This window comes from Mesoplodon mirus (genome assembly GCF_964341445.2).
Source record: "Mesoplodon mirus genome assembly, chromosome: 14".
Lineage (NCBI taxonomy): Eukaryota > Metazoa > Chordata > Mammalia > Artiodactyla > Ziphiidae > Mesoplodon > Mesoplodon mirus.
The window spans coordinates 31,538,501-31,549,708 of NC_138990.1; the positions used below are offsets into that span (position 1 = coordinate 31,538,501).

Here is an 11,208-nt window from a genome sequence, read left to right on the forward strand (position 1 = left end):
AGCTTGGATACAGCAGCACCTCCCTCCGTAATCTCCAAGGGCTGGTATATAAATGCTGAGTCACGTCAGTGAGTGGAGACTCAGAGGAACAGTGTGTGTTATAATAATGTGACATATTTGGTTAATAATCATGGATTTCGTTTCTTTCAGATAAGCCATGGTTTGATTTCAGAAAATGGTACCAAGTTATGAAGAAAGCTATTGATGAAAAAAAACAAAAATGGGAGGAAGCCAGGGCAAAGTATGTTATCTCTTCTAGTTTTAGATTTACCTACTTTATTTTCAAGTCTGTTACTTTACATTTGAAAGCTGAAGTCTCATCAGTTTAGACTCACCAGTACTGTGACATTTTTTCTAGAACTATTGACCCATCTATCCAAATTAACTTTTTTCTTCTTTCTATTACTATTAACTAAACTAATAATGTCCTTTTTTATTAATGTCCTCCTTCTGATCCAGGATCCAATCCAGGTACCATATTGTACTTAGTCATCAACTTTTTATGGTTCGTATGACTCTCCTGCATTTCTGATATTCCTCCCTCTTTCCTTTCTCAGAGCAGATCATTTCCCACCTGTGCTTCCCAATATTACAAAGATTACAGATGTCAACCTGTGACATATGTAATTGGAATGTTCCCCCCAAATAAAGTTCCCTATAAAAATCAAAACAAAGGAAAGCAGAAAGACAGTAGTATACTTAATTCAGTCAGTCTCACTGTTTGACTTTGAGCTCTCATTCTGATGTGGGTCCATTGTGGTAGAGTGGAAAGAGCCTAGCGTTAGAGACAGACAGTGCGGGGCTTGAATCCTGATTGTGTTACAGCCAGCTGTTTGACTGTGGGCAAATGACTTAAGTTCTTAGCCTCAGTGCACTAAAACATAGTTAGCTCATAAATTTTCAGAGACACTATCTTATGTAATATAGGGTACATTGCTATAGATCTCTGATTTGAACGGTTTTATATCTATTCTTAGAACTTGGAGTCTCTGTGAGACTGAAGAAAAAGTTAACATCTCTCTATTTTATGTAAATTTACAGTAGTACTCATTTGATCAAGTAATTTTATATCTCTTGAGAAAAGTCAGTGTTCCTCAAATTAGTTAAAATGATAATTCATTCAGCTCCAGTTTCCTCATCAACAAAATAGGGCTAGTAATGCCTGCTTTATACTCTTAACTAAGAACTAAATTTCAGTTTCTGCCGGTAGAATTAGATTATTTTTCCTCTAAATTTAGGAGAGCTTTTAAACAGAGAAACAGACTTACAGGGATGAATAAAGTGCTGTGGGAGAGAGGATCCTTGCCAAAAAGGGGAGAAGGTGAGCAGTTTCTTCCTGTTCAGGTTGGATAATGATGGAGAGGAGGTGGGAGGTGAACTTCTAATGAAAGCCGCCGGCACCTGGGGAACTGGGTGGGCCCTTCCTCGTCCTTGTTGGAGAAGTCATTGGATCTCAGCAGGTATAAGAGTAGCAGGAAGAACAGAAGGCTATCCTGTGTTTTTAGGTTGTTCTGGAGAATCAGCCATTGGACCTTCATTTTGGGGGGCCAGCTGGGGTTGTCTTGACCGATACTGCGAGGCTAGGTATTCAGGGGCCATGCCACTTGGGCGTCTCAGTAGCGAATAGGCATTCACGAACTCAAACTGGGCAACAGCTTACACTTCAGACATAGCTATTAGAGCCCAAACTCATGTTGCAGTGCTACAGTCACTTGCACATCTAAGACTTCCTGGCTTTTAGCTACTTTAAGGGAGAATTTAGTGACCAAAGAAAGTACGTCTAGTTTCAAAATGGCATTTTCCAGACAGACACCAGGCCCCAGGGAGGAGCTTGTCCAGGGGATCCATTACCAAGATGCTTCATAGAGTATGTGCTTTGGGCTGAGCGAGGTAACTTATGTAAGTCACTGCTGACTGACGTGTGGGCACGTCAGTGCGCGCTGATTACCTGGTTTACCCAACCCCACCTCCATTGTTGACATAAGTTTCTAATTTTCCTCTCTATTCTTCTGGACATCATCTTCCATATTGTCAGATAGAAGTTACTAAGCATGGGTCCCTATGCATGGGATTATGAAAAACACTAATAAACAGTAGTTGAAAGCCTAAAAACCCCTTTAGAGACTGCTTGGATGACTTCCAGTTCTATGGAGATGTTGAGAAGAACATGGAGGAAAATTTCAAAGCACTTGCCGAAAATCTTTGCAGCCTTTTAGGTCAGGCAAAAATTTTCTTAGATATGATACCAAAAGCATGATTCATAAAAGAAAAAAAAAGATAAATTAGACTTCATCAGAAGAAAGAATTTCTGTTCTTCAAAAGACCCTGTTAAGAGAAGCTACAGGCTGGGAGAAAATATGTGTAAATCACATATCTGATAAAAGATTTGCATCTAGAATATATGAAGAATTCTCATACAGTAAGAAAACAATTCAGGTTTTTAAATGGGCAAAAGATTAAGTTCACACAAAAATCTATATATGAATATATGTAGATATATATACTTCATTCGCAGTGGCCAAAAACTGGCAACAACCCAGATGCCCTTCAGCTGGTAAACAGATAAACAGTAGCATATCTGTGAAATGGAATACTATTCAGCAATAAAAAGGAACAAACTTCTGATACATCCAGAAATATGAATGAATCCTAAATACAGTATGCTAATGAAAGACTCAAAAGGTTACATATGGTCTAATTTCATTTATATGACATTCTGGAAAAGGCTAAACTATAGGGACAAAAAACAGATCAGTGGTTGTCTGAGATCAACTTCAGTTGTGGGTATGGAGGGGGTTGACTCTCAAGAGGCATGAGAGATTTTTGGAGTGTGGAACTGTTCTGTAGATTAATCGTGGTGGTTACACAACTGTACGTGTTTATCCAAACTAGTGGAACTGTACACTGAACAGGGTCAGTTTTACTACATGTAAATTATACCTTAATTTCTAACAGTGGGGAAACAAATCACGTGGGGAGACTGGACAAACAAAGCATACAGGGCTTTGTGGCATTCTGGAGAAAATGTTAGGACTTTGTAGTGGACCTGTGTTTTTTGTAGCTTTTGTAGTTTTGGGAAGAGGTAAACAAAGTAAAGTAAATTTTTAAAGAAGGACTATCTAAACAGTATTATCATTTTAGATTGCCCACTTATCCCATCTTCTGGGCATATGACCCCAAGGAAGTAAGAGTGCCTCCTTGACTATAGCATAATTGCCACCTGTTTGGGCGTTTATTATAAATACATAAGAAAATCTATCTAGATTAGGTATTCACAAGGAATTTTTAACAGTGGGTTTATCTAGGGCATGGGATTAGACTGTTTAGGGAACTTCTTTATTATTAAGAGATTTTTTATCTTGAGTATGTTGTCACTTATTATTTGATAAAATAAATAACAAAAAGATATTTGAAAGAATCACAAATGAGAAGCTCTCTGAATATTTTAAATGTGATATGGTTCATTAAAATTTAGTTCACCCATAATTTTCAGGAAGACCATCACCTGTTAACCATGATTACACCTCTACCTCAGAAGGTGGGCACTTACAGTTAACTTTGTACAGGTTATCAGAATCAGAAGTACCACTAACTTCATCCTCAGCAGAGTGGCATTTGACCAAAGACAGGGAGGAACAGTTATTTCTTAGGTGGCTCCACTTTATGAGAACAGACAGCAAGGGAATTCTGTGGTAAGGGAGGCTGTTTCTGCATTTTGATGTAATTAATCATTTCTTTGGGATCTTATGGCATCTGGGAGACTCTGGGGAGGAGCCTATCTTTCTGTGGCCTTGCTGCCTCCTTCAGTGCTACTTGCCTACTCCTAGGTCATGAGCTCTATATAGACATGTGTCAGTAGGTCATTCTAAGTCAGAGCTATTACACGGGGTATCACGAATTTCAGACACTGCTTTAGAGAAACTTCTTTGAAATGTGTTGAGGTCCATTTATTCTCCATCCTGCTCCAAATGTTTTTCTACCTTGCACAGGTATCTATGGAAAAGTGAAAAGCCACTCTACCACTCAGCGATTGACAGATCAGTGGTATATAAAAGAAGGGGTGAGCTGCATTTCCTCTTGTTAACGCCCAGTAACAACACAGTTGTAGAAAAGCTAAGTATCTTAACTTGAAAAGTAAATGCATATGTACTTTCTTCACTTCTTTAGGAAGTGTTCCAATGCACATCCAAAGAGACATCATCCTCTGCAAGAAATGTCCATAGGAATCTTATCTATTTATTTCAGGGACATTCATTATTCAAAACAGAGCTTAAGTTTCCACCAAAATCTGAAATGCCATATATCTATAATTTTCAGAACTCTTTATCTGGAGAACTGCCTTTAGGTTTTTTTGTTCATTCTTTTTTTCTTTTTAATTGTGGTAAAATATACATAACATAAAATTCACCTTTTTAAAGCCTTTTTAAGTAGTTCCTTGACATCCCTCATCCACTGTCAGTTTCCCCTACTGTTATGCTCTTATATCGCCATGGTGCATTTGTCAAAACTAAGAAACTAACATTGGTACATTACTATCAAGTAAACTACAGACTTTATTCGTGATTTAACATTCATTTTTATTTTATTCCTTTTCTTTTTTCCTTCATTTCCAGAAATGGTCGTGAGTCTACAAAAACAATTTAGCACACTGGTTGATTCAACACCAACTGTTGAAAAAAAAAGCCCTTCAAGTTTTCAGTTCAGCTGGACCGAAGAGGGCAGTGATAGAACTTGTTTCCATGGGCATAGCCTCCAGGGAGTCCTAAAGCAGAAAGGCCAGTCACTGATGACCAAGAATTCCCTCTATTGGCTGAGTACTCAGAAATTCTGTAAAAGGTATGTGATGCTCTTAGAAATGACAGGATAAAAAACATGATGAAACTTCTAGTTTGGCCTGAAGTAGTATTCTTTTCTAACTAAAGAAAGGCCATGTATAATTTAAAGAAGTTTGTTGTAGTAAGAGCCAGATAAGTTATTTGTTGGAATTAGAATCAGGACACTCAGAATTACACACTGAGTATTGTTTAAGGGATGGGGGTGTTGACTAACCTCACGGTGATAATCATTTCACAATACACACGTGTCAAACCATCATGTCGGACTCCTTAAACTCACATACATTGTATGTCAGTAATATCTCAATAAAGCTGGAAGAAGTTTTAGATTATAAAGACTTTTCTGATTGTAACCTTATATTTTTATACTAATCTCATTCCCACATTGACATAGGAATTGTCTGTAAGGCACATTCCCATAGTTAAGAGGACGTGCTCGTGAATCCAGCTGTTCATATCCCAGCCCTGCCGCTCGCTCATGTGGGCAGGTTATTTACCATCTCTACGGCTCTGTTTGCCCTGATTGTAAAAGCAGGGTATGGTACTGACCCCCCTCCCCTTCTCAAAACCTCTAGCAGCTCCCATCTCATTCAGAGTAAAGTCAGGAAACCCCGTGGGGCCTGCCAGCCCCGCTCTTCTCTGCCCTCCCCACTCCTCCGCTTGCCGTGCTCGCCACCCAGGTTCACACCGGCCTCCTGGCCGTTCCTGGAGCTTGCCAGCCACACTCCCCGCGCAGGCCTTGGCACGTGTTGTACCTTCAGCCTGGAATGCTCTTCCGCCATGTGTCTACAGGGGCTCACTTCTTTCAGGTTTTTGTTCAAATTTCACTTCCTCGGAGAGGCCTTTCTTAGCCATCCTGTCTAAAATATCCCAGCTCCGCCCTCACACCCACACACACCTCATCACTCTCTAACCCCCCTGCCTATCTTTTTTTCTTATAGCTTTTGTCACTATTGAATGTATTATATTATTATATATATATAACATATTATTATATATTTATTACATTATTATATATTTATTTATATTATTATACACACACTAGAATGTCACGTCCTTGAGTTCAGGGACTCTGTCTTATTTAATGAAAACTCTCAGAGACTGGGACAGTGCGTAGCACATAGTAGGTGCTCACCAAGTATTTGTTGAATGAATGAATCGAAAATAGAAGCTGCCTCATAGGGTTTTCATGAGAATTAAATGAAATGTATGGTGTCTGTCACATAGTAAATACTCGATAAATGATAACTATGATCATTTTTTTAAACAAAACTAGTTTTCTGTTGAAGAGTTTAACTTCCTGAGTTGAGTATCAATCAAGATAAATAAAATGTAGAAAATACTGTAGAAGATAATAAAAGGAAGTTATCTGTATTAAAATTTACTGCTCAAAAAAACTTCAGCTGAGTCTAGACCGGTTAAGGAGTATAACTGTCTTAACAGCAACCACGAAGGGCCAGAATCCCAACCTCCGGTCAGCTCTGCATCTGGGGTGATACAGGCCTTTGAGCAGTCAGTGCAATGGCTTTTTAAGATTTAAGGTTTCGGGCTTCCCCGGTGGCGCAGTGGTTGAGAGTCTGCCTGCCGATGCAGAGGACACGGGTTCGTGCCCCGGTCCCGGAGGATCCCGCATGCCGCGGAGCGGCTGGGCCCGTGAGCCATGGCCGCTGAGCCTGCGCGTCCGGAGCCTGTGCTCCGCAACGGGAGAGGCCACAGCGGTGAGAGGCCCGTGTACTGCCAAAAAAAAAAAAAAGATTTAAGGTTTCGTCGAGAGGTGGAGAAAAGCCTGTAGTCCTGTCCCGCTACAGGGGCCCCCGCACAGGCCCGGGAAGTCAGGACGTGGCGTGCTGTTCTGTCTGAAGAGTCAGCCTGGGGAAGTTAGAGGGGAGCCTGTACCCTACACTTTTCACATCGCACGATCAGTGGACTTTTGGACGTTCCTCATGGGTTTAATACTGTAATTAAAGATAGTTAGTTACAAATAGACCTTGGTATAGTCGGAGATGAAACAACCAAGATATTTTTCTCTGCAGGAATTACAAGGCTAAACACCAAACCATGTAGACAAATAATTTTATGATCCCATGATTTTATGCACCAAAATCATCCGTTGAATCACCTTGCCTATTTAGACCATAGCCTAGAACCACAGAGTAAGCAAAAAAGGGTTCAGCTAACCTACAAAAAGGTCACTAAGTCCATGACTAAAGCTTATACACTTTTCTCAGAAAGCTCACTCGGACGGAGCCTGCTCACTCTGCCTGGAGGTGTGTTCTGTCAGGCTGAGTTGTCTGATTTCCAAATTCCTCATCATCAAAAGAAACAGAGTAGGCAGGAGACTGAGAGGTGTCTGCTGATAAGCGTGTTGACAGCAAATATAAATGATATTCATTTGACAAACAATAGAGGAACCAGCATCAGAAGCAGAAGCAGACAAAAGAACTCAAATTACAGTGGTCTGAAGTTCATTCATGACACACAATAGCTCCACAGAACTAAATAAACCAGACCATGTCTCAGCTTTAACACAGAGCGTGTGCCCAAATTGTGTGCATCCTCTGTAGATTTGTTTTTCTTACCTGTCTTTTCTAATATTTCCACAATAAAAGTGGACAGGTTGTCACAATATGATTGTAAAGGCTTTAACAAACATGCTGAATATACCTTGCTTAATAATAACCAAATAATGTATAACTCAGTTTTAAAAGATTTCCATCCAAAATGGTCACAATGAAATGTTTTGATGCTTAAGAGAGCAGATCTTCAGCTACATGGAGAATTTTGTTACACAGAAGGACTCATTTTTGCGGGTTCAGAAGAGACAAACATTGTACTATAAAATAATTTTGAGAACACTCAGGCCTCGAGAACTAAGCAGAGAGAGGCTGCAAGAGCACTTCAGATACTCGAAGGTGTTTATCCTTCTTCTCTGAGGCGGAGCCAACAATCTTGATGAATTTAAATGATTATATATTATATTTGGTTTTATCACTTAAAACTTTAGGAAAATTTAAACTTTCTGAGTTTATGATAAGGAATGTAATCCTTGAAAGATATTGTTATTGATTCAACTTAGAAATAAAAAGTCTTACTGCAGCAGATACTTCGTATACCTCTTTTTAGCTTTCTGTTGTAAAAATAGAGTTTTCCTTATGGTCCCTAGGCAAGAGAACAATATTTTTGTTGGTAATATTTTGTCTGAAAGAATCTCTCTTAATATAGCTAAAATTAAAAATTAGAAAAAAAGAAAAGCAAGAGGGCACCATAAATGACTTATATTTGATTTCCATTAAACCAGTCAATGCACAAACAGTTGAGGCTTTTAAATTTCCTACTAGTGAACATAGTAGGGTATTAGCTTTTTTGTGTATTACTAAAATAGGCTTAAGATTTTAAGTGAAAATTTAAAAATCAATTTTAAAGGAATGTAGGGAAAGTGAACATTTTTGAGCCCTTACTATGTGCCAACCATTGGTTAAGTGCTTCATATATATTCTCATGCAATCCTCTTTTCCATCCTATGAGGTGGTACTGTTATTTTTTCCTATTTTACAGATGAAAGAACCAAGAGTAGTTACCCATAGTCACAACTGATGGGTGGCAAACTTTGTGGTGCAAATAGAAACATTCCTTCAGGAATTTAGGGCCATATATGTTATATAAATCATAGTATCTATACGTTTATATCCTCTCTGTACTGTTCACTTGTTTTTGACAACTTTTTCTCATGGAAAATTTCAGTTGCACTCAGAAGTAGAGAGCACGGTATCCTGAACGCCCCTGTACCCGTAGCCACCCCACGTCAGCAGTTGTCTACATGGCTAGACTTGCTTCCCCCATGCCCCAACTCCTTCACCGCTCTGCTCCCAGATTATTTGGAAGAAAATCCCATACATTGTAATTTTCTAAAATAAAACCATGATGCCATTAATCAGACATAAAAAACTAATAGTAATTCCTTAATCTCATCAAACATGCAGCCAACGTCTAGATTTTCCCGATTGTCACGTAATTTTTTTTTTTTTTTTTTTTTTTTGTGGTACGCGGGCCTCTCACTGTTGTGGCCTCTCCCGTTGTGGAGCACAGGCTCCGGACGCGCAGGCTCAGCAGCCATGGCTCACGGGCCCAGCCGCTCCGTGGCATGTGGGATCTTCCTGGACCGGGGCACGAACCCGTATCCCCTGCATCGGCAGGCGGACTCCCAACCACCGCGCCACCAGGGAAGCCCTGTCACGTAATTTTTAAAATAACTCAGAATCCAAATAAAGTCCATACATTGCAGGTGGTAGAGATATCCCTTAAGTGCTTTAATTCATAAATTCCCCCTTTATCTCTTCTTTTTTCCCCCTTGCAGTTTACTTATTGAGTAATCCAGGTCATGTGTCCTGTACAGTTTCCCATAGTCTAGATTTTACTGATTACAGCCCATGATACCACTTAAGGTGTTCTCCTGTCCCCCTGCTTATACCTTGATAGAGTTAGAGATTGATAGAGTTAGTTAGCAGTTTTAATTAGTGTTTTAGAGATTTGATGGTAGTGAGAGATTTGATCAGATTCAGGTTCTACTACTTTAAAATAAGCAAAATTGCTTTGTAAACTCTTCTTTCTATAATTCATACAGAATTGCAACATACATTATTAAGCCTGGTGTCTTCTTTTGGATGGGAGTTGGGGATTACTTTTTTTCTTCCGTTTGTTTTAAAATATGTCCAGAATCTCTCCCTGTCTGCTTTTGTTTGCCTTGACCATGGTAAGAAGAGGGGGGCCCACCTGGAGTGGAAGAAGTCATGAGACCTGGCTCTGTACCACCTGTGTCCCATTTCATGGTGGCCAGGGACAGTGCTGAAATCTTTTTTCTTTATAAAATTTAGGATTCCTTCCAAATTGTTCTGTTTTCTTCCAGCTCAGAGTACTATTTTAAGCCTAACCATACATCTTTTTAAAGTTATTTGGGGGACGTTCAAGGGATGGATGCATACGTTTCTGAAAGACCTTTAAATGTAGTGTCTTCCTTTTTCTTCCCCTTCTAGCTATTGTAAGCATGTGACAACCTATGAAGAATCAAATTTTTCTCTGAGTTATCAGTTTATACTAAATCTCTTCTCCTTCTTGCTAAGAATAAAGACCTCCCTTCTCCATGAAGAAGTGAGCTTAATAGAAAAGAGACTTTTTAAAGCAAAATACAGTACAACAAAAAAGAAATCTTCAAGATCCAGGAAAGCAAGAAAATGTTGAGAAAAATGAAATGGAAACTTGCTGGGGAAAATATTTTAATAGTGACAGTAATGTCAAATTGTAATATAACATTACAGAGACTGGTGAAAAATAGAATTTTGTTGCAAGCATGTACATTCATAGAAATATATATATCAAACCACTTATTAAAATGTATATTAGAGGGGCTTCCCTGGTGGCGCAGTGGTTGACAGTCCGCCTGCCGATGCAGGGGACGCGGGTTCGTGCCCCGGTTCTGGGAAGATCCCACATGCCGCAGAGCGGCTGGGCCCGTGAGCCATGGATGCTGAGCCTGCGCGTCCGGAGCCCGTGCTCCGCAACGGGAGAGACCACAACAGTGAGAGGCCCGCGTACCGCAAATAAATAAATAAATAAATAAATAAATAAATTTTAAAAATGTATATTAGAAAACAGATGAAATTTGTTTGAATTTATTTTTTAAATTATGAATGTTCTCATTGTTAAAATAATAATGTGTAAACGGTATCCAGGAATTTGTATTCATTGTATTTTAAAGCTAAATTTTCTTTTTAAACTAGATCACTTCCTTAACTCTTTATATCCCAGAATAAATCCCAGATGGATCAAAGATCTAAACATCATAATCTTTTATATATACATATGTAAAGTATTAGAAGAAAACAAGTGTGAATGCTGTGATGATCTTGGATCGGGGAAGGACTTTCTAAGATGTCTCAAAACCAGAAACCAAAAGGAAAAGATTGATAATGTGACTACAAAGTCAAAGGCAAATGACAAACTGGGAAAATATATTTGTAGTATATGATGGACAAAGGAATAATTCCTTTAATGTATCAATGCCACTTGCAAAGCAGTAGGAAAAAGATAAGCCAAACAAGGGATATGAAAAGATAGCTTTCTGAAAAAAAAAAAAACAACAACAAAGACCAAGCTAAAAAACATGATAGGATACTCAACCTCACTCATATTAATACAAATTATGGAGATATTATTTCCCACATATTAGATTGGCAAAGATTATAAAGGTTTATAATACCTGGTGAGGATATTGGAAAATGAGGCATTCTGATTCATAGTTCATTTATTCATGCAATAAACACTTACTGAGCAACTTCTGTATGTTCCAGGTACATGCTAGACCCTGGAGGTACAGGAC

The 11,208-nt window shown here is 38.9% G+C and overlaps 1 protein-coding gene across 2 annotated transcripts in view; it reads left to right on the forward strand.

Annotated features, from left to right (window-relative positions):
• Positions 1–10,579, forward strand: part of TAF1B (TATA-box binding protein associated factor, RNA polymerase I subunit B) — a 59,544-nt gene extending 48,965 nt beyond the window's left edge. For both annotated transcript variants that reach the window (XM_082642478.1, XM_082642479.1), the window contains 4 exons: positions 151–241; positions 3,990–4,060; positions 4,614–4,836; positions 9,866–10,579. In XM_082642478.1, coding sequence (XP_082498604.1) covers positions 151–241; positions 3,990–4,060; positions 4,614–4,836; positions 9,866–10,070 — 590 coding nt within the window. In that variant the 3' untranslated portion in view covers positions 10,071–10,579. The remainder of the gene's footprint in view (positions 1–150; positions 242–3,989; positions 4,061–4,613; positions 4,837–9,865) is intronic.
• The last annotated feature ends 629 nt before the right edge of the window (positions 10,580–11,208 follow it).